The sequence below is a fragment of the Chenopodium album genome, chromosome 13, assembly GCF_948465745.1.
Source record: "Chenopodium album chromosome 13, dcCheAlbu1.1, whole genome shotgun sequence".
Lineage (NCBI taxonomy): Eukaryota > Viridiplantae > Streptophyta > Magnoliopsida > Caryophyllales > Amaranthaceae > Chenopodium > Chenopodium album.
The window spans coordinates 21363940-21388898 of NC_137846.1; the positions used below are offsets into that span (position 1 = coordinate 21363940).

General features: G+C 33.8%; 1 protein-coding gene and 1 pseudogene across 2 annotated transcripts; one reads left to right on the top strand and one right to left on the bottom strand.

Moving 5' to 3' along the window:
- LOC145575372 (uncharacterized) overlaps positions 1–24959 on the top strand; it is a 290973-nt pseudogene that overhangs the window by 98175 nt on the left and 167839 nt on the right.
- LOC145574692 (phosphatidylinositol-3-phosphatase myotubularin-1-like) lies at positions 770–23073 on the bottom strand. 2 transcript variants are annotated; one of them, XM_081632543.1, is made up of 19 exons: positions 22876–23073; positions 22712–22780; positions 22489–22563; positions 21601–21672; positions 20662–20731; positions 19545–19594; positions 16559–16851; positions 16382–16455; positions 16235–16298; positions 16080–16145; positions 14952–15051; positions 14746–14859; positions 12353–12522; positions 11017–11101; positions 9364–9576; positions 8560–8619; positions 8380–8444; positions 5584–5863; positions 770–1875 (listed from the first exon to the last, which is right to left on the bottom strand). In XM_081632543.1, exons 1-19 carry the CDS (start codon positions 22975–22977, stop codon positions 1366–1368), a joined length of 2532 nt encoding a protein of 843 aa, XP_081488669.1. In that variant the 5' UTR covers positions 22978–23073; the 3' UTR covers positions 770–1365. The 2 variants fall into 2 exon arrangements, with proteins under 2 accessions (XP_081488669.1, XP_081488670.1); XM_081632544.1 differs by lacking the exons at positions 19545–19594; positions 20662–20731; positions 21601–21672; ... (1 more) ...; positions 22712–22780; positions 22876–23073 and adding an exon at positions 17362–17462.

The following is a 24959-nucleotide window of genomic DNA, read 5'->3' on the forward strand; positions in this document are numbered from 1 at the left end:
GAGTATATGTATGAAAACCTAGAAATTTCTTTGTATAATTAACCAAAGAAACCATTTAAACATCATTCTCACACGCATACAATTGAATATTTCTCTAGTAAACTTAATACGAAGCTCATCCATTCTGATCATTGCTCTTGTCCTTACTTAGTATTGATGTCTACTTTCTTAAGCCTTTCCTTAAGTTTTATTTTATATTTCGTATTATTGTTCTTTGTTGTTTTGATTGTCTTTTGCAGGATTGATTATAATACCCCTTAAACCCTTAAACAAATTCCTAGAACTACCCCTCTAAGATTTGTCCTAAACAAGGACTAATCTAAGAAATGATAAGGTTTAGATTACTAATAATAATCCAAGTCTTCAACTCTTTTTCCCACAGGCCTATATTATACATATGAATTTAGTACGGTAGACACTTAAATGTGCCTCCTTAAACAAAATCCAAAAATTAAACTACACATTGGACAGTGTTGCAAATTGGACTGAAGTAATCCTGTAGCTTATTATTTTAAAATCCAGTAGCCATTTTATTTTAATTAAGCCCACTAATTTGTTTTAAGCCCAAATCCTTTTTTTAATCAACCTGCAATCTTTGCTGCAGTCTGCCACATTCAAATGGGTAACCGTAAATCATACTCCGTATTCCATTTTATGTTTTCAATGTGAAAAAAAAAAAATGAAAAAGAAATATTGTTTGTCCAAAAGATCCATTTTCTTTAGTTCCACATTCTTATCCTTACATAACGAATCCAGCCCCTCAAAAAAATAAAAATAACAAATCCAGTATAATCCTTTATATAGATTATTATAATTATAAATCAAGCCTATTTGAAAATTACAACCTAACATTTATCAAACATGGCAGAATTCTCCTAAGAACATTACTACAATCTTTATTTACAATCCAAAAAAATTAAATATTACAAGATGGATTTTAGGCAAGAATATATCATATACAGGATAGCAGCAAGTATGTGAATGCTGTACAATTCCATCACCTTTATTTTAGAAAAGACTGGAGGTGGCCATCTATCTTGGGGGTTAATCGGCAAATAAAAAGCAGCATATCACCAATGTTCGGCTCTGAAAAATCAGTTTAACCTTTCTTCTTACAATCAGCATTAGTAAATCGAGGCTTCCAACTCTATACGCTGTTTAGACTATACAAACCCAAGGCCCGAATCATAAGGTGGATCATAAGTCATCTACTTTGCTGCAAATATTGCAAAAATTGCTGAAAAAATAGATTTTCTTCAGCTGTAACTTTGCACCAACAGCACCTACCTTCTCTCTGACAATACAATGAACTGGTAAATATTGCCTAAAACCAAAGATTAGCTCAAAATTTGGAACGAGAATGTATCAGAAGTAACCATCATCTATAGACAAACGATCAAAAGCATCAAAGTTTGCCTTCAGACCAACAAATTGGCTTCCAATCTGAGCACAACCCGCTTCAGGCCACCTACACTGGCCATCAGGAGAGCGTAATGGGCAAAGGGATTCACATATTCGACTAAAAGAATCAGTTGGAACATCATCAGGCATGAGTGCTATGGACACAGAAAGATCTGACTTTTCATCACGCTGCAGCATTCTATCTGAATCTCGTTCAGGAGGAGAGTAAATTGACTTTTGAGGAGATTCAGTCTTGTAGTGTTCAACATCAACAGTAGTATCCCCACTGCTTGAGAAGTGAATCTTGCAACCCAATGACTGGATTGCACGCTTGATAGCAGCATTTTCCTTGCTTGCCTTTTTAGCCAAGTGCACAGCAGTGCTGCTCAATTGCTTCTCATTTCTCAACTCTGCGGTCAGAGATTCCATGGCAGCTGTAATTTCCCTAGCCTTCCTTTCTGCTGTATCCTTAGCCTGTAAGAATTAAGAAAATATGAAATCAGAAGCTAACCAATAGTTATTGAAATAAATATAAAACAATGTAACTGGCATGTTTACTTTTTCAAATATGTAGGAAATTTGCCTATTTCAAGTATAAAGGCCCTGTGCCTCTGCAGCTTTTATAATCTTCAAACTTCTCCACTTATCCCTTAATATGAAATCAACACATTTGGATATCTTATTTTAATTTCTCTTTCAAACGAATGACCTTTAACCAACTAGATCAACAATAAAAATTAACAGAAAACAAAAGAGCTGCTACTAATGCTGATAAACCCAATAATTAAGGACATGATAGTGTAGGTCCTTTCCAATCCTACCTACAAGATACAAAAAGAGTCTACTGGTATGCTCTCAATTTTATAAGACATAATTCAGGTTGTGTGGATACTAGGAACAGGAAGACAATGAAGGCAGGAGAAGAAGCTGATTTGGATCAAAGACAGATTCTGATTTTGAAGCATTTGAGTTCCAAATTACCAAAAAAAAAATAAAATGAGGAACAAACCCTCAATAGGGGATTACTAAACGTCACCCAAAAATTCGTCAATAACGCCCGCATTTTAGCTTGAAAGGACAAAATTGCCCATATACATACTCTCTTCCACACTAACCCATCAAACACTTACCGGACACCTCTAACTCCATTGAAGCACCACCATCTCCACACTAACAACTAACCTTCTCCATTGAAACAACACCATATCCCCACCCACGCACCACCATCTTCCCACCAACCAAAAACTCCACTTTCGTCGTCCCCAAAGAAGGTGAATTTTTTTTATGAAGAATTAAGGAAAGACCTTATAATCTCATTTCTGGTAGGTGTCATCGCTGGATTTAGTTGTTGCCACCGACCAGTAACGAGAAACTAAGTGTTTCTGTTCTAAAGGAAACGCCTGAAATTCTCGTTTCCGGCTGGTGGCAACGACAAATTCCGGCGTTGCCACCTACCGGAAACATGATCTCCAGGCATGGATGATGGGGAGAGCATGTCAAAGATGATGGTGGTGGCTGGAGGTGATGGGGGGGGGGGGGGGGGGGGTTAGTGGTGGCAGGAGGTTAGTGGGGAAATGGTGGTGCTTCAATGGAGGATAAAGCTTAAAATGCCGCTTCAATGGAGAAGAAAAAAGCTCATGAGCCGCTTTAATGGAGAATGCTTCAATAAAAGAGAAAGCTCATAAGCCACTTCAATAGAGAATTTGTAGTACGTGCTTCAATGAAGGAGAGGGGGGAAATAGTCCGGCATTAAAGATAAAAATACGGGCGACATTTAGCAGTTCACATATTTTTCTCAATTTCTTTTCCCTACTCTGCTCTATTTATTGAATTTTGGATCTCCATTCCCTCTCTATCCTCAAAGGGCTCAACACTCTGACCTTTTTCCTCAAGCTAATCTACAGCAGAAATTGAATTACAGTACCATTTTCACAGTATCCTAATAGAACCACTGCTTTACAGCTGAATATAAAATATTAAATTATTCAACTAATCGATTTAAAAGCAATACCTATGGTTTAAGAGAAAAAAAAATGGTGTTTTATCTTCTATACCTGTGTGATAGTATTCTATCTCTCCAAACATTTTCCTCAAGTACATTTCCCATAAAAGATTGCATTCATATGGATCCATCTAATGCATTTTCCTTAAAAAGTCATCCCTACTTAACAGACAAACTTCTCTTACATTATACAAATGATATGGACCCAGCAATTTTTTTATTATTATTCTAAACTTACTTTGGTCCACTAGCTATAACATATACTATAGACGCCACCTACTAACTATAAAATAAAATAATATAAATAAGTAAATATTGGTTTTATTAATACTAGCTTTGGCAGATTCGCTTTTATTCTCAACTATCAATCTATATTATATATTAAAACGCGTTTCTAAAATCGTTTATGTGCCAGGTCATTCCCATCTTATAGCATTGTGTCATGTCATCTATCACTCTACTACCATTGTGCCACATCATCACTTAATGACACGTCATTACCAATTAACAAAATATTCTAACTATTATAGATATTACTATTAAAAAGCATTTGATGGGTTTTGATTTTTGAACACTAGACCTTGAGGAAATAAGATCTAACTCCTTACCATCTTAGTCAATGATGATTCATGTCATCTATGCAAATAAATATAACTATAAAAGACACGCACCAATTAAAAAGGAAAAACGAAATAAGCAGAGTTAAAAAAAATAAATAATAAATAAAAAAAATAAGAGGAATAAAATCAACATTTCTAGTGTTAAAAATTGTCTTTCTATACTCTTTGTTAATTAGTAACATTATATTTAACATTTATGCATAACATACATAATCAATGATAATATATTTCATAAATAAACAATTTAATCAAAGTGGTAACCCGGTGCAACGCCCGAGCCACATATTAGTTATTTACTTATAATCCGAACTTTGGGGGGATTTGCTTTTTTTGGTTCCAAAAGATAATCACCTAGTTATATCCAGGTTTCTTGTCACGTGTCAACACCCAATTGGTGAAAAATAATATTTTTTAAAAAAAAAATACCTAATTCCTTTTCTACCCCTACACACCACCTTCACCTCCCCACCACCACCCAGCTAACCAGTTGTAACGGTCAAAGGTTGGTGTTGACAATAAAAAAATTAAAAAAATAAAAAAATAAAAATAAAAAAAAAAAACCCTACACTGGTCAACAGGGAACAAAAGAAGCGAAATCATCCAAATTTTCGGGTTATTAAAAACAATGGTTAGTTGGAATTAATAAAAGCGAACCAGCATTTATAAAATAAAATAAAATAAAAAACCCCACTACACACCTTCAATAATAGTTGGAAATAAAAGATAAAAATGTCCCATACCAACTATCACAATAATTGAGAAGTCAATTAGATTTGCCTAAAACCTAGTGTCGGATGTATGTGTAAACTAGATAGGGATAAAGGGAACTAAGAAAAGAACCTGATTCACCATGATGTATGCATTTTATAGTATGCGGTTTGAACATACTGCAGAATAAGGTAATCATGCTAGTCACTGGTACTCATTTATCTGTACTGTTCTATATTCTCAATCAAAACAAAAAACTATGATATTTTTTCTACGGAAGCAGGCTAGGGAGAGAGAAAGGGTCCCACCATTAGAATCCTAGGGATACCAATGAAATTGTCTGCCATTAGAATCCTAGGAGTGCCAATGAAATTAACAGCTAGGAGAGGGAGAATTGGGTTTTTTTTCTTAGGCCACACACCTGAAATGTTTGCCCCACTTATCAAACCTTACCCCTCCAAAACATGAGACATATATAAGGCATTACCAATCTTACTGATGGACTCCAGCATGTTAGAATTTTTATGAAAACTCAACACTACTTATGGAGCAATAGGTGGCTGACAAATCGTCACCTCCAGTAAAAGCAAGTTTATATATGATGTACAATTATCTCGTTATCTATCCTCTCATTTCCGTTGCAGCAGCACATGGAATTTTTCAACAAACGCAGCCCAACTGCCCAAACCACTGCATACTTTAAATTCTCAAAAAAAAAACAAAAAATTAAAAAAAATTCCCTAACCACTTATTCCTTACCTCCTCTCATACTTCCTCTTTGCTCTATTGATTAGGTTGAGGTATTAACCAGTAAAGTAATGATGTTTATATAAAGAACAAGAAGACAGTTACCTTCTGCAGTTCAGAGAATTTGTTAGCCATGCTTCGACACTTAGCATCAAGGTCCCCAGCCTCAACTTCTTTCGGACAAGCCCAACGAAGATGGAACTGTGGCCACAGGGTAGGAGCAAGAGCAGCAGCCGGAGGCAATAGTGGACCATCATGTTTCATTGGGTCATAAAAGAGATTGTAGTGAGCATGTGATTGACCACCACAAGATAGCATATCATCCAAGTAGCTCCACAAGCATCCACAAGCCTCAGAAACTCTACATTGTTGTCTTTCCCTTTCGCTAAATGCACATAAAAAAGCAAATAATTAAAAAATAAATAAATAAATAAATATTTAATTGCTGTTCAGATTTTTGTGGCTGGAACTAATTAATTCTATCAAACTCCATCCTTTTCACTGATTGACAGAGACTATCTATTGACTTGAAAGCTGAAAATCAACTAAAATTAAGGCAGAAGTATTGCAAATCACATAAAATACCAGTGAAATACATGTGAAGATCACAGGCATGCCACATAATATGACATGAATAATCTCAAATAATTTCTATAAACCATAACTGATGGAACTTTGCAAGTTAATTGACTCAACAAAATTTCTTGTTTAACACCTTTTGGAAAAGCTAAAAGATCCTCTTTTTATAATTTTACAGATAATGTTGCATACTTCTGAAAACCTCTCCACCCCGCTTTATGAGAGAAGAAAAAGTAAGAGAAAATGGGAGAAAGGAGCGAAAAAGATTAATGAAGAGGAGTCAAATGAAAAAAGTGTAATATGAAATGTATGGAAGACTTTATAACACCCCATAATAGAAAGTGTGAGAAAATTTTGTGATGGGCTAGTAGTTTATTACCAATTATTAGGAAAAAAATTTACAAGCTGGAAATAGATGTCTACAGGTCATAACTGCCAACTTCTAGAAGGCTAAAGATGTTTACAAAATCAATTTTAGAAATCATCATTTTTTAAAAAGTGTTTCACCAAATACTAATAACAAAGAGATATATTAGGCAAGAGCTTAGATTGGTAGTAAATCCTAATTACTCTAACAAACCCCACCCCTTTATTGTCAATTGGAGTTAATATTTTCTCTGAATTTTCTAATTTCTACAATTGCCACCCCTCGCAGCCTTGCTCAACCACTATTAGAACATATACATGGAAGTACTCTCTCCAAATCAATCAACGTCCCTAACCTTTTTAGTGTGTTAGGAAACTTGACATTGATGAAAAAATATAAGGAAAAGTATAGATATGCATAGATTTCTCAGGTCTACCATATTTATTTATTTGGAGAGAAAACAATGGGGAAGTGAAACTATAGAAATCCATGAAAATCTTAAAACCTTTGGGTAATTTTGTTTTTCATAGTTTTCTTTTCAAAATCAATGGAAATACTGGGGTAAATTGTGGAAATCTAATAAACTGTTGCGAACTTACTTGCAGTTCAATAGTCTCCCTATTAAACAAATCAAACAATGGAAAACTAGGTAAATTTCTTATTTCATCTTATTAAACAATCAAACAAGATAGAAGTAGAAATTTCAATAGCTTTTCTTTTCTACTCATTCCCATAGTTTAACTGTTCCATATTACCCACTTCCTTGCCGTTTACTCCGTATACAAAGGTATAACGGGTGGGGATAGGATTGCCAATTCCCAAATAAAAAGAAATTAAATAAAAAAAAAAAAGGAATTTCCTTTGTTTGTTTAAGGAGGAATTGTGTAGTTGTGGGTATTGGGATGGAGATTAAATCCCCTTTAGTCCCACTAAAATCATAATTAGGAGGGGACAAGTGGGTGGAAATCTACAACTAATAATTATACCACATAAAGCCAAACAAGAGATGGGGACAATATTAATGAAATCCTACCCACCAATTCACCATCCTTAACCTAGCCTTCGATCCCCATAAAGCCAATCCTCCTAAACAAGCACCCCATGTAGAGTTCCCAAACACAAAGTTTGTGCTTTTTTCCAATATTCCTTCAATTAATATTTTAGTTTACAAACCATAAGGTTTATAACCTAGAACACAAATTTAGAATTGAACAAAGATGCAAGAGAGCAATCATCCAGTTTAAGGGCTTTAGCTAGGTGTTCTTTAATATCAGGTAACATTTGTAGCTTTAAATATCAGGTAACATTTGAAATGTTTCATGTTTAAACTTGCTAATTTCATTCAGTTTAAGGGCTTGGAAAGTTTCAATAACAGATGTGTTTAGAATTGAGCAGCGTAAACATTTAGTATTCATGATTCATATTCTGCCACGCTTTGTAAGCAAATTTTTATATTTCTATTGCTGAAATTTTCGGGTATAATTGGACACCAATCCCTTAATAATTTCATGCTTCAACAAATCCATCACTTTAGCAAATCAAATCACCAGAAATTAAATGGAAATATTCAAGTAATGGAGAGGTCATGCTGACAGAAAATTCCAAAAAAAACAGAATAATAATGACTGGTCTTATTTTGGAGGATTAATAGAAAAGTATAGCTTGTTATATTTTGAAAGGAGTAGAATATCTGAATGCGCAGAAAATAGTCAATAAGACAAAGCACAAAACAAAACAAAATTTAAAGTGAATTAAGTTTTTTTTTTTTGAATAAATTGTATCTAATGGGGTGGCAAGTATTGGACACTGCACAAAAAAATAGATAATCAGCTGTTCATCAAAAGGGGATTTCAAAAACAAGGGACTTTCTAAAAACAAAGAAATATCCCAAACAAACCATCTCAAATTGAAAATCAGTCATTGCCTCATAGAAAATACAAAAGATAGAAGAATACCTATTACATAGGAAGTTTCCAAAGCGACAAGAGAGCACAGAATCTAAGAAATCAACCAGAAAGGCCTACAGTTGACAAGGAAAAAAACTAATAAATCAGCTCTTCAGCAATAGACTATAAATTTCTTAAGTATTTAAACTATAGTTCTTTTAGTGTGAATTACAGCAAGAGGAAACCTACCGAGGAAAATTCAAAAGCGAAAGGATACATTCGCAATAACTGTGAAACACAATCAACCCACTGCAGCAAAGAAAATCAAGAGTTACTTAGCTGATGACTATTAAACCAAAAATAACAATTGGTATCCGTTACAACAGGATAAGCTGGATAACACTTGCAATAAAGCAACAGAAATGAAAGGAGGTAAAGCACAGAAGAAAAGATATCTAGAGTGACGTAAAGGTGGAGGAATCGTAGTTGGAGTTATTTTGCAATCACACTACAGGGCACTGAAAAATGTGGTTGATTTTATCTCCCATTCTCAAACAAGCACCACAAGTAAACCAACCAATAGAAAATTTTACGACAGCCTTGATATACTCATTTGACCCAAAATTGTTCAACATGCAAATAGACATACTCCTAACATTTGATGAACAGAACTCAATAAGGAAATGGATTTCCATGCATATAATATTAATACAAATTGTCCAGCTGAAGTTTTATCAACCAAGTACCAAGAAGCACCAAACAGTTGAATGTGTTTTGGACTTTTGGTTGACTGTACACAGACATCATACAAATGAAATATGACTCATCTTTCTTTAATCTAAGATTGTAATGAATAAAAAATAATATATATGAAAAAAGGCCACATAAGATAAGCCAATAATCAATACAGAAACAACTTCTGTAACATCATAACAAACTTTCAAAAAGGAGCAATATACAGGAAATTATACAAAATCCACATGCAAGTACGGAAAAGATAAATTCCAGATACTAACACCAACTGTTATTGGGAGAAATGGGTAAAAAAATAACCTGTAAAAGGATAGGCGAATAACTGTGTGAACTGTGTGTGTGTGAAGAGCCAGAAGGTTGTGTTGATCCAGACTGCTGGCGTATAGGAGATGAATGGAAACTACCACTGGAAGAAAGTTCTAAAGGCATAGTACCACTCCCAGATAAACTTGGGAGACCAATACGATCAGAAAATGGATGACCAAAACCAAGCCAATCCTTCTCAACAAGTGCCTGATAGAGGACCAAAAAATAAAATCCACATGTCAGGCCATGTTTGTATTGACTTTTTGAAACATATAAACTCTTATGCTTCAAACTCTAAAGCAATTATGGTGTTAAACACAGCTGGCAAAGACCCCTAACGTTTCAACATTTGAACATAGACAATCCAATGGTAAATAAAAAAATAAAATAAAAAATAAATAAAAAAAAGGTAACACAAAGAACACCACGGCTAGATTTTTAGCTAGCAGAAAGAGTATTACACACACAAGCATATGACAAATGATAAGATAAGTCTTTATTTGGGGAAAGGAGTCTAATAACTTCTAAATTCATTTGGGTTAGCTGGGGCTTACAGCCATTTGATTTTCTGAAAATTTTGTTTTTAGATGATTGATTTTCATTTGTAAATCATAGAAGTAGTAACTCTGTGGGTCTTGATTAGCCTGACAGAGTGGACATGTGCAGACTATTTTTTATAGAACTCTTTATTCTATGTTATCTACAGTGGAAACATAGCAGTATCTAAAGCTTGTCAGCTAGAAGTAGTTATAAAACAAGCCATAATATTCTTATTGTGAAAACTGAATACGGGTGGTAATGTAGAATGTTCTATAACAAGTAGATGACTGAAAAGTGCAGAGCTTATATCAGGTGAAGAGAACATGACTTTCCATTCATATATTGGTCCAGCTTACTTCAAGCTCTTGATTATGATTGCAGATCTTGTTTTTATTGCTAGTTAAAGGTTTTATTGCCAGTTATTACATATATATTTTTTAGTTACAAAAATGAGAGGTTTCAGTAGTTTCTAGAAGCCTAAATATTAGGCAAGGATGATCTGTAATAACAAATACTGCAAATTTATAGCTCCAGCAAGTGTCGATAACTGATTGTAGAAAACATTTTACTTAGCAAATCCGTCAACTATTGTTACCACAATATGTAATGTATGCCACAATTTTTCCATGTTACAAATAAAAGTTGGATAAGAATAGTAAAAAGGTCACCACAAGTCCACTATTGAAGATGTTCTTCATTCCTAAACATACACAAGTTGACTTAAGGATCGCCATATTTACCAATCAGAATGAGGTAAAAGCATCAAATACTTAAGTTTATATGGAAAAAATAATAAATATGTAAATAAATAAATAATAAAAAATAAAAAAAATAAAAATAAAAACTGCTTCAACAATATATTGATCTCAAGACTTGGCTAAGCATAAAATAGTTTATGCCCTTATTTCATCTTCTTCCCTGTAATAATTAGTTCACAGTGTTCCTACATCTCATGATTTTATTTTAAATTATCTTGGGTTCTCCTGTTTGCATGTTTATCAAGAAACTACACCAATTCCAGTATAGAAAATTAAACATCAAAATAAGAACTTTATGATTTGCAATGTAACAAATAGAAACATAAACATTGGAAATTCCCAGTATTACCTGAAAACCTTTAATTGTCCGATAGTAAGGATCGAGCAGCAAGCTTGCAAGCGAAACCAATTGAGTTGTTCTATCCCAACCGTCACTGAGAAATTCACCACTTATTATCAGGATAACCACGAAAAAGGATATACAGCAAACCCAGTATAAATATAATGCACTCCCTCACCATAAAAAAACACAACACTTACAAGCCATAACACTAGCACATAATACACATTGTGTGTCCTCATAATTACGTCGCAAAATAACAAAAAGAAAGCCTGAAAGTATGTTTCTCCAGATGGTCATGTATTTCACAAGATTAAACAATCTGTTTCAAAGTTACTTGTTCCAGGAAGTATTAGCTATATAATTTAGATCCCATTCTTTATAAACCCTACACAAACAGAATACTCTACCAAGCTTTTCTTCTTTTTTTTTTTTTTTTGGAAACATACCAAGCCAAGCTAAAATATTACTTCCTCTTTATGATATATTTGCAACAATTACCATTTTAAGATTTTTCACAAATATTACAACATTACCATATATGCACACGCTTTCTCTCCTCATTACATGGGTCCCTATATTTATTTCTCTCTATCTCTCTCCTCATTTAAAATTCCATTTCTTCCCCTCTTGTTGCAATATTAGGGAACGGAGGAAGTATATTATATTAGCTACAACTTATACTCTTTTTTCATATGGATATCAAAACATTTGAGAACCATTTAAATGTGGAAGTACAGGAAATAATTGAAACTATGAAGCTCTGTCAAAAAGTAAATGTATAGAAATTTATACACTTTTACTTTAAATTGTTTTGTTTCTCATTATACATTACAATTCACTAGACAATACTATTGGAAAAGAGACTTAAACAAATTAAGCAAAAATATCAGTCAGCATCACCCAGATTTATTCAGCCTTACTTTTCAACGATTCTTGTAATCAATAACCACAGAAGCTAAAATTAAGGAGTTCCCAATTTTATCGATTTACAGACAGTTTCTCATTGAAATCTCATTTATAAAACATGCTGTTAATGATCATATATTTTCTGGCCAGCACTCAAAAAATCCATTTCCTTCACAGCAGTAAAATGCTACTACAGTGGATTTTGGAATGAAGGGATAACAGTACCAGTATTTGATACTCAGATACATATCAACTGTACAACTTCAATGTTAACCATGTTCTAGGATGCTTTAAATTGGAATGGTGACCATCTTTTTGGGACATGGAACAATATGACAAAGAGCTAAGTAAAAACATATAAAAAGGAAGCCAAAAACATAACCCTGAATTAGTGCAAACTTGACAGAATCCAAGTATCACATGAAAATTTTCTAACCTGCAATGAACAAGAACTGATGCAGATTCCTTAGCAATGCGTGCAGCAATCCAGGCAGCACCAGCCAAAACACTTTGGACATGTATCAACCACCCACTGTCACCAAGGGTTGACACTGAAGTAGACATACTGCTAAGATTACCACCCCCCCACGTTGACCCTCCATGTCTCTGTCCATAGAAATGATATAAGTATACGCCTATAAACTAATTTAACCATAATCAACAAGTACATTATATTTGACAAGCAGTCATTAAGCTCAAAAATTTTACAGAACTTTAAAAGTATATGTAATTAGGTCATTCCAGCAACAGTTCAGAGAGGGGTAAATAACTTAATACAGTCAAGATTTGAAAAATTCCAACTAGTCATCTATCAGGCATATTTCATGTTGACCTAATATGACCTGATTTTTGCTTTGGGCCAAGAATTATAGAGTTAAAAAAAAATAAAAAAAGAAAAAAAAGAAAAAGTCACTTACAGCTACACTCAATATTTCAACTCCAGACTCATATTTAAAAACATTTATCCATCAACCTTGATTGTTTGGTTTGAAGAATTGACTGCAACAGCTGGTTTTGACTAGGTTATTGTATTAGCTGGCTTGACTAGTTGATTGTGTTAGCTGTTTGTTTAAGGGTGATAGCTATTCTGATATATTGGAAGATACCATTAATGAAAGTTGGGGCATTTTAAGTTGATTTTTCCTCAACCCAGCTAAATGCAAGAATCTTAAGTGCTTGCATTTGGAACTAAATGTATGTTCTCGCTGATAGCAGCATTGTGAGCATACTCTTCTGCTCCCCTTTAGTATTCAGTGGTCCTGCTTCATACGTTTTTATTATCTTTGTCATGACATAGCAACAAAACTCATTGCAAAGCAGAAAAAAACAATAAGATCCCAATATTGAAATAATTCAGAGTTTTGCTCCCGTGTCAATTAAGTGAGAGTTTTGGGGCGTGTCATCTCACATGAAAATTGCTCCCGGTTGTTCAATCAGTTGATAACCCAAGAAAGGCATGAGAGTTTTGGGACGTGTCATCTCACATGAAAATGGGGTTGTGGGAGAGCAATACAAGCGCCGTGCCTATCAAATCATTTCGGATCTGATCGTAGCTTTGAGTTCAGGTGCCGTACCGCAGCCGGACTGGAAACGACTATAATTATCTAACAATTTAAGTACAGTTTGCCAAATTCAGAGGAAAAAAATAAATAAATAAATAAGGGAAATATTATTCAATAAATTGTCTCCCCACCAACACTTTTACTTTCATTCAATCATCTTTTAGATTTGTGGAAATTTTAATTACTGGAGTATTCAGGAATGGATATGTTAAATACTGGTAAAAAGATATGTATAAATGAGAATGGGGACTGGGTACATTATATAAATGGTTGTTGCAAATAAATTACTTCATTACAATGGAGAATTACAAACCCAGGCTTTCGAGTGGCCTGATACTCACATCAATGAAATATACAAAATTAAAATTTCCTCAATTAACTTCAGCTTATCCCCTCACAAGGCACACTAGCTGATCACCTTTATTAATAGCCTTCTGACATCCTAATCCTCTAACAAAATCTCTACCCTTTCCCCAAGCTAACTCAATTAACTTCAGCTCATCCCCTCACAAGGCACACTAGCTGATCACCTTTATAAATAGCCTTCTGACATCCTAATCCTCTAACAAAATCTCTACCCTTTCCCCAAGCTAACTCTATAGACTACTTTGTATTACTAAAAATGCCCCATCCCCTAGGCTAGTCTATTACAAGAAACTTAACAACTAATTTATGACATCCTAGGTTGCACAAGGACGGGTATGAGTATGGCTAATCAGGTATTATATAATATATTCTTAAAACGAAGATTTTATGATACTTAAATAATAGTTAATAGATTTTACATTATGTGTTAACTAAGATTAAAAAATTCTGTCAAAAAAAAAATATAATGAAAAAGTCATTAAAAAAATCATCAAAATGAATAAATTGAAAACAAAGTTTGTATAAAAAAAATTACTTCATATAAATTTTATTATCAAAGTACCCGATACCCTGGTGCAGCACCGCATGTCTAGTATGGGTATGATGATCAACCAAAATACCCAAGCTTCATAGATAATGACATCCAAAACAAGATTCTTGACAGCTAATATGAATACTGTTAAAGGTGTTGATTATTACAGTGGTTTTTATAACTACAAACCAATATTGCATTAATACTTAAAATGTAAAATAATAATTAATAATTCAAATGGATATGAGATAATGAGAAGAAAATATGTGGTCGATAATGGAATGGAGGGATTCCTGTGAACAAAATAAAGGGTAGCAGAGACAATTTAGGCTTCAAGCCAAGAAAGTAAAAACCAAGATCAATACTTACAAGATATGAAGACATTCCATCAGATGAAGTGGTTCCGTAAGTATCCAAATATTCTCTAAGACGGGACAGGCTGTCTCTCATAGCATGTATATTGTCTATGCCAAAGAAAACTATCTGATCAGAAATTGGGACAACATCAGAAATCAGCAGTGGGAGCATCAAAGAATTCATCAATTGAAAGATAAAGCAGACATCTTGAGACAAACCTCTGACTGGAAGTAATTAGCAGCTGACTCAGAACCACCTCCCATTGCGCCATTTGCTAGAGCATTTTTCCTAGGTCTTGCATCAGCAATATATAACTTCCTAAAAATAAAATTCCTACCTCAATCAATATAAAATAACTAAATGAAACATCCTATTGAAATTTTTTTTTTTTTTTTTTAAAGCAATAAAGAACTACAGTACAAAACCAGCAAGGATATTGATATATGCAACAAGAAAGGAAACAAGTAATTACTGCAACAATAAATCAGGGATCATTAAACACATAAGCTGACATAGAAAGCAATATCAAAGCTAAGGTCAAATATTTATACATAAATCCACAAACCAAAAAAGTCCATGAATGAACTCAGTAATGCAATGAAAGAAATCTGCTTCACAGTATTAAAAACCCATGATAAAAATTCTATAAGGGGGCGTTTGGTTAACATAATTAAGGTATAAGGTATGGGTTTAGAATGGTTTAAACCCATAACTTATGTTTGTTTTATGATTTTAAGAGTTTCAAACCCATACCTCAAACCCCCAAGGTATGGGGTTTAGAAACCTTGGGGGGGAGGTGGGTTTGGGCCGTTTGGCTCATTCTCATACTTTTAGGTATCAAATAAAAGAAAAAAATTGCATTCCATAAGCATACCAAACATATGGTATTAAGAATCAAGTTCCAAACCCATACCACAATGGTTTCATTCCTGATTCCAACCCCATAGCAGTTTGCGAACCAAACGCCCCCTAAATTTTTCATTTATCAAACATCTCCCAGTAGGTCTAGACTGATACATCAATTACTCCTTTTTGGGTTACAGCCTTACAGTTACATGTCGTATAAATGCGTAAACGACCTCTTTAATGACTTATCTCATTTATCAAATATTTCTTCTTTAAAGAAACAAAATACAATGGTGAAATCAAATCTCAAGACAATCACAAATAGATTAAAACTTAAGACAAAATATTGCCTGCAGATGGTAAAGTTTACTCAAACACAACAAACTGAGGGCCAGAAACTTTGACCAGGGAAACAAGGATGATGCATTTGAAATCTAATATTAAAGCACATTAATACAAAGAAATATCAGTTATAGCCGTTATAGGATAAACAGACACACCTCCTCCCATCCTTTAGACTAGCGAACTGTGTGCAAAGTGCGGCCACCAGCTTTTCATCAGCATTGCTGTGCACAAATCATAGCAACATTTTGTAGACTTCCAACAAAACTAAAGTTTACAACAACTTAAACCCACGAGTATAAAGCAGGATTACCTCCTCATGTTCATCATGAGACCAACTAATGGCTGAGATGAGCGTGCTAGTACAGCTCCAGTACCTATGCTTTCACATGATTAAAGTCAGTAAGAGATATCAACTGCAAAGTGCAATGAGATAGTCTAACTTATTGCAAATGCCTACCGGGATGGCACCAAGCAATTGTAGGCAGACGACATCTAGCCCGGAAAGTGGAGGCCTGCAGTATTTCTTCGTCACTGGAATTAGCATCAAGATGAAATTATGGATCAATACCTTCTAGAAGGTCACAATTCATATAACAGCCATAAAACAAGGAAAAAGCAAAAGTATGATACTTACGTAATGGATTTGGGAAAAATCAAAGCAAATGGGTAAGTGGCACACATTGTGTAGTTGGAATTTATACTGCTTATTCTCCACCAATTATTGGACAACGTATATGATCCCTCATCAATCATATAATCTGATGGCTGAAAGTGGGATCTTATGCCAAGAAGCCGAAAATATTCATCTAACAGCCGGACCCTTGGATTATTGCCAACGTATTTAGAAGGCCCGCAAACAAAAGCATAAAGATCCCATAATCTTGTCGGTCTTGTACACCTCAAAAGTGCTTCACAAACTGCACGTCTCTGTTATACTTCACAGTTTAGAGATCACATTTGAAAAATGAATTACAGCAAAAATCAACTAAACAAATCAAAAAAGTGAAAATTATAGTATGCATCATAGACTACTGCAGGACAAGAGTTTACTCCAGATCGATACAATTTCTCGCGCGACAAGGCTACTGAGAAAACCAAATTCACCCCAACCTCGAATTCGGATTTTCGAAAGACGCGATCCCCCAACCCACAGGGAAAGCACAGCCACAGCAGAGGAGCGAAGCTACGCTTCACAAAATCCCACACTGATGTAAGTGACAAATATATTATAGCGACTATCCTACTCTAAATTTTATTCAAACTGAAGCCCTTCTAAAGTTACTAATTTACTACTTCCAGAATAAAATCCTAAGAATTTAGTAGAATTTGTGCAACCAACAAGTCTAACAAGCACTATTGCTTTGAGAATAAGTTGTCAACGAAATATCCAAGTGTGAAAAGCACAAAGAGCCAGACCAAACACATGAGCTAGTTTACCACAAGCATGACTTAAAAGGCATTGTCCACTGCCAGATTAAACCCCGCTTCCAAATCAAATGTTGCAAACTTGCAATCCTATCAAACTCGCCAAGATACCTACACATATATTGGAAGGAATCCATATATTACTCAATAATAGAGCTCTAAGGATCCACAAAATATATTAGTTACATAAGCACAGCCTATGTCACCTGGACTTGGATACAAGGATATGGGTAAGTGACTGAGTGTCTGATACATCATTTCCAAAAAAAAACAATAAAGAAACTTTGTCCTAAAACTCAATACAGATATGAGGCCTTGGATTAGCAAAACCATATCTCTTCTCAGATTGTCTATAAAAGTGCAAGAAAAAATGATGAACTGAACAAAAAAGGAATTAGAAACATATAATTCCAACATTCATCATATAATAATGCATTGGAATAAATTACCTTAAAAAGCCAATGCAATAATGTAACAAATGCTCCAGCTGCTCTCAGTGATTTCAGATTTTTACTTAACTAAGTTCTCCCCACCCCTCCCTCGGGAAAAAAACACAGAAGTAGAAGTATAAAGTACATCTAAACTCAATACTTCCTCTGTTTATTTACTTGCAACATTTCAATAGGGTACACTATTCACATACTCAACTTCGATTACATGTTGTGATTTATACTTATAGAATACATTAGTCATATGGGATCTTGTTAGATTCGTCTCAATGTCTATCTATTAAATCTTAATATTTATAAATGCATGATTGAAGATATAAATGGTTAAAGTTACGCATTGGCGAACATGAAAACAGAAATATTACAAGTAGGGAAAAAAACGAAAGAAGTATATAATTACACTGAAATATGCAACCATGGGTAAGGAGAAATATAGAAGACTAGTACTCCCTCCATTTCATAATAATCGCAACACTTTCCTTTTATGTGTGTTTCATAGTAATTGCAACACTTCCTTATTTGGTAAAGACACACCACTATTTCATTATTTATCTCTTCCACTAATTCCATTTTCACAAATATTTTATAATTTCTCTCTCTACCAACCCCACTTATACTACTTTTTTATAACTTCTCTCTCATACTTTATATTATAAAATTCTCTTTTCGGCCCCATTGTATAATTTTCCTAAAACTTTGTGCATTGCGTTTATTACGAAATGGAGGGAGTACGAGGAACAAAGATCGCCTCAAAAGAAAATAAATGAGTAAATAAAACAAAAAAGGAAATGGAATACAACTTAGGCTACACTAGAGAGAGGAATATAAAGTGGTAAGAAGAGACTTTAAATGGGGGCATAGTGACCCTCAAACTGCATTTCTTTTAACTTTCTTCAATTCTTTGTATCTCTCTTCCTTCAAAATAGCAATGTGCATTATCTTCCCCAAGAATCCAAATCAATATTATGTGCCTATGTCACTAGGCCACTAGTAAATTAAGCTTTTACCAGTTCTTATTCAATTCTACTATCACTGGTTGATAAAAACATCCTTAGCACTTTCAGAGATATAAACTTATGTCACATCAGGTTGGAAGTCCTACATTTTAAATCAACTTTTTTCTTTAAAATGGGCATAAGTAGAGACCAACCACTGCAACAGTTTTTGCAACTCACAAAAGGGTACAATGAAACACATTGCTGCAAAAGACATTACAGCTCATCTAATGTATTTATAGTGGGAACATCATATATACTACCTCTGTTTCACATTTTTTGCAACTTTGAAGGGTGCACAGACTTCTAGGCAAAATTTGTTTGTGAGTGTAAGATAGTGAGAGAAAATAGAAATGCATGTGATGAGGAGAGAGATAGAAAGAAATGACAACCTAAAAAGGAAAGAAAACATTAGTTGCAAATAATGTGTAGCATCCACTTTTGACATAAGTTGCAAAAAATATGAAACGAAGGTAGTATTAAATTTGCTACCAATTCAACAAATGATTAAGAGCTTTTAATAAATTAGAAGCATGTAAGCAAATATATCCAAAACATAGTACAATAATATCACCAAATCTACATAACAAAAAGAAAAACTATAATACTTTCAACTTGGATAAAAGTGATACTTTATTACCAAACTATGCCTAAACGAACAGAGTTGACAAACAGGAATAATTCGGCACTAACAACAGATATATTAGGAATATTCAGCTCGTCAACATAAAAGGTGTATTACACAAATTACCTGCTTAGTCCGAGCTCGGAAACCAAATACTATAATCCTTAAATCTTTGCCTGTATTGATGATCAAATAAAAGAAGAAAAAGTTAGAAAGATTGTCTTGGAGCTTAAAACCTACTGCCTTCAAGTTCCTGACACTTAGACTTTAGGCATTATTCATAAAATCCAATTTAACCACTTGTTATAATTTATAAGGAAGAATGATTGATGATTTAACTACTTTTTATAATTTATATGTAAGAAAAATTAATTAATGTGGCATCTTGTACGATTCATTTCAATATGCATTTTCGAAATATTAACTCTATAATTTATCGAATACATAATTAGTGATATTTATAGTTAAAAGTTTTACATTGACAAGCGTGATGAATTAAAGTGTTAAGCGCTATCACAAACAGAGGTAGACAGGTAGTATATAGTAAGTCGAAGATTTGCCAAAGTCCTTCAAGATTTACTTTCCTTATCTTAGCACCTTTAAACCATAATAAAATCTAACTTAAATTTGAAAAGGTTCATAAACTGACACTTTCACTAAAATAGTCTCTATTCCCAAAGGCATATGAAATTCAAATAAAAGAAATCAAAAACAGATGACACAACAGTAAACATTACTGCAAGGAGCCAATGAGATAACCTAGCGGTAAAGTTACCAAGTTATGTTAATCCCTTCACACTATTTAAGACTCGAATGTGTGTTTGTGCACATCTTGGGAATTGAAATGAAGCGAGTTGAAATCAGAAATGATTACACAAAAGTGTAATGATGCCCCGGGTATGTTTGCCTATTCTCAACAAATACTCCCTCCATCCCATGTTTGTCTGTATAGTCTTTAAAACATACCTTTGACCATCAATATCTATAATTGCAAAATAACAAAAATTATAAAATGTAGATATTACAAGACTACAAATTGAGACGAATCTAAAAATGTTTCACTGGAGCATTTTTTTTGTTACATAACAATGAGAATTAACGGTCAAAGTTTTCAAAGTTTGACCATAAAAATTGAGTGGGATCTATATTACAGGACGGAGGGGGCATTTCTTTCAACGACGACAAGTCAAGCATATTACACAAACCTAGATATTAGAGGAGCAAAAGAGCATGAAGAGTTTACCAAAAACCTGCAGAAGACGTCGTGCTGAAGACTTGTCTGACTGACGTGATCCTGATGTTTGCTTAACAACCTATGTTTTCACATGGCAAACATATCAGTACTAACAGGTCTGCCTCTCTTAAGACCCACATATACATTAAATAGGTACATAAATAAAGATTAACTACCAACAGTATAATGACTACAAATGTTTCACGATCAGAAATAACACAGATTACCCTTTGTCAGTGAACCAACATTGAAGGACAGAAACTAAACCAGTCATGTAACATGTCTTTAAAAGAGAAAACCATGCTGGAAACATAAGGGATTTTGATCTAATATTAGTGTTCATCAACACATGCAAGATCACTCCATGGATAAATCAACTTCAGCAGTTAAGCAAACTCTTAGGCAGAGAAGCACAAGCAAAAAAACATGAGGAAAAACAATAACATTACATATACATCCACACATGTAAGATCACTCAAAACCATGGAATGTGTTAGATTAAAGTATTTCATGAACAATTCTCATCCATTCATTATTCCTTATCAGAATAAAAGAAAACTAAAAAAAGAAAACACTTAAAAGGGTGGGGCTTGAAGAATTTGTACTTCTTTTATAAATCATATTTATTAATTTATTAAATTACATGCAGCAATTAAGTCATAAAAAAGGGAATAATTAAAGAGAGAGGAGTGAGGCAAAGTTTAGACTAAATAAACCCATGTCACAAAAAATTTAAAAAAAAAATAAATAAATAAATAAAAAAAAATTCCATATCGAACTCTTATAGAGTAAGGAAAAGACAAAATACATATACTAAAAACTTCCAATTTTGCTAAGGGAAGGAAGACAGTTTTGCTATACTAATCACTTAAAGTTTCATATATCTAGGAGAGTGATAAATTAAATGCATGCATAGATTAAATCAGACCCGGAATGGTTGAAACATACTAGTTTGTTAAACTTCTCAATTGCTGCCAATGGGATCGTTCCAAGTGCAATTATGTCTCTGGTCTTCTCACTCTAGTAAAACCAAATAAGAAACATGTGTTATAGTATTAAACTCGCAGCACCATTGTAAGAACCTAAATTGAGATTCTTCACCAAACAGCATGCTACATAAATATAAGAACAGACAAAAACAATAAATAAGATATAAAATTAAACAATTAAAAAAAAAAAAAAAAAAAAAAAAAAAAAAAAAAAGGTTACATTACATGATTTATGATATCTTCATGATCTAACCACTTAATGACCACCTAGATTGTCAAAAAATAAATACTAAGAAGATACTTGAAAACAACACAAACTGGCTTGATTATGTAGCTCATTATATCTTTATATATCGTAATGACTAGGAAGAAATTACATTTCAATAAGATCCTCCAATTCATACACCATCTTAGTTCCTACACACTTCAAATAACAAAAACGACAACAATACCAAAGCCCAAAACCCAATAAAATGTGGTCGACTGCATGAACCAAGGTTCTTCTCTGTTGATGTTTGACAAAGGTACTCTCCCTCTATTCCCTCATTAAGTGTTATATGCTCCTGCAAATCCAATATCAATTTTAGCTTCCTCCATTGAAGTCATCTTTTGCCTTCCACGACTTCTTCTAAAATCCCCGTGATCGCAAATTTCCAACTTCCAAATGATCATACCTCATCAATTTCCCTCAATCGTATCCTTAATTTCTGCAATTTTAACTTCATTTAACTATCTTTATTCCTATAATTACCCCTTGAGGTATGATCATATACCCATCTCAACGTACATATCTTTACTACACTCATGATGTCTCGTAAACGGATAATTACCAATCACATTCACTTACCACAAACAGTAGCCTGTAATTAGTGACAAGCAAGGTGCCCGCTTCATCCGTGTTCACAAGAACAACACCATACCCCTAACAATAATCAAAATTCCGAACAACAAAAACCGAATTAATATACATTGCAAACAATCCAATCAAACAAACAATAATTAAAAAAGGCACAATTAATAACACAATACGAGTTTAATTATACAATTTCATAAACAAAAGAATCAGAAACCTCTCGAATAACTTCTTCAGCTTCAAACAAAAATCTGGAAAATCCATGAGCAACAGTCCGACCAAGAGGCTGAAAATTGAATCATGAAAACAAGAATTGAAGTGAAATTGATGATAATAATTAAGAAAAATCCTAAATTCTAGGGCTAGAGAATTATAAAAAACCTCATTCTTAGTCCATTCGATGGCTTCCCAACTACCAGTGCCCTCCATCTTTTCGGTACCGGAGAAGCGAGATTGAGAAGAATGTGATTTTGAGGCGGCCATGCGGCGGGTTGCCGATGACTCAAACCGGAGAGGAGAGAGAAAATAATAACTAACTACAGAGGAGGGGAGAGAAAACAGAAAAGTGTTTTGAGACTCCTTCCACCTTCACAACAGGCGTTGCTTTTAGGAGCACGTGTTTAACGATCTTCTGTCACGCCCGGTCCAATATTAGTACAGTTTGTCGGGATTACTCCTTTCGCTTCGTAATAATTAAAAAAAAAAAAAAAAAAACTAACCACCCCGACCATCCCTGCCCCAGCCCCACCCTCGAAGCCACCATAAATCAAGGGGGTGAAATGTTGATAGGGACGGGGTCTAGAGTAAGGGACAGGCTAGCGGAGAGGGTGTTTGGACTAGTGGGGTGGTTTTTTACTCTCTTCGTTTTTTTCAAGTGCCCTACTTTCTAAAAACGACCTCTTTTTTTTAAGTGTTCTATTAACAAATTCAGAAACCTCACTCACATTATAATTATTTCTCTCTCTTCTTCTTGACCTCACCATCATATTATAATATTTCACTCTCTCACATTATACCTAATGATCACCCATTTATATATCTTAATCTTACTTTTTCAAATTTTTTATTCCTAGCCATACCCACATATATATTTACAACTTTGTCTAAAACTCCGCGCATACACCAATGGAGCACTTAAAAATAACGGAGGAAGTAGTTAATTATGGACTATTTGGCATCGTTATTTGTTTTTAGTTGTTTTTAATTTTTTTTTACCAATCATGTGTCGACACGTGTCAAGTAACTTTTTATAACAAATTGGATGACCGGTTAGGACCATTTAAAGCGGGTTCAAATTAAAGTTTGGATTATTAAAATAGTCAAAAGTTGGGATAATTTTGGATGGATGAGGCAAAGTTCGGATTATATTTTAGCTAATTTTCCTATTAATAATTAGTAATTGCTAGAATGCAGATATATTGATATATAATTATAAATAAAATGTGCAAATATTAACATAATTAAAAAGATATTTATAGAACCGAAAAAAAAAATTATTAATCCTACTAATAGTATCTAACTAGATGAAGCATGTGCGATGCATGGTTTGTTTGTATTTTTATAGTCATATCTAATACCCCATAAGTCCTTAATTTGTGATAAAATTTACGTAGTAGTAAATTATCAGAACAAAATTGTCGTTAATTTAAATGTACACATAATTAATATTAAAATTGAAATAAAATATTAGAGGTATTTGAAAAAACTTTAAGTGATGTTATGAAGTAATTTCTTTAATAACAATTATATATATGAATCAATTTTGTTATTGCTTTTTTGGCAAATTTTAATAATAATCCATTTAAAAGAATATTAAAATAGAATTGGAATAATATTTTAGTTAAATGTGCATGTGTGGAATAATTAATTAAGAACACCAAATAAAAACGAATATATTCATTATAAAGATACTCCGTAAATTAAAAGATTTGGAATAAAATCATTATAGTTGTATGATAAGTCTATTTTATATAGTATTTTAACCCCATCCCTTGGTCATAATTAGTAGTGCTTTTGGCTCTTTAGAGCCACTTTTATTACTAATATGTGTTTTCTAGTGTTTTCGTAGTTTTGGTTGAGTTTTATAGGGAATTGCATTCTTGGAGTATTTTCCCGGGATTTTATGAAGCGGCTACGGGCATTGGAGGAGCACGACCATCTTTCATAGCCCAAGATCGGTTAGAGTCATCGAACCGGTGATTAAGGGCTCGACTTATGAGAAGATGAGGCATTGGACCGAATGATTAAAGCCCCAAGGTGGATATTTGGTTTGGGCCAAGTTACAAGCCTAAATAAGGAGTCCAAGTAGCCCGAAGGGTCTCCGCCCAATGGCGCGCCCGATCAGAGAAGCTCACGAAGGAAAAAAAGGCGGGCCTGATCGGGCGCGTGTTTCTGAGGAGAAGTTTAAGCGTCGTTTAAGTTGTTTTAATTTAGGATTTTCGAGCTTAGTTTTGGATACGCTTTTG

Coding starts and splice junctions, on each gene's coding strand:
- LOC145574692 (XM_081632543.1), bottom strand. CDS start 22,977: ATGGCCGCCTCAAAATCACATTCTTCTCAATCTCGCTTCTCCGGTACC. Junction 19,595..20,661: donor ACGTCTTCTGCAGGTTTTTG/GTAAACTCTTCA, acceptor TCATCAATACAG/GCAAAGATTTAAGGATTATA. Junction 11,102..12,352: donor TCAGTTCTTGTTCATTGCAG/GTTAGAAAATTT, acceptor TGAATTTCTCAG/TGACGGTTGGGATAGAACAA.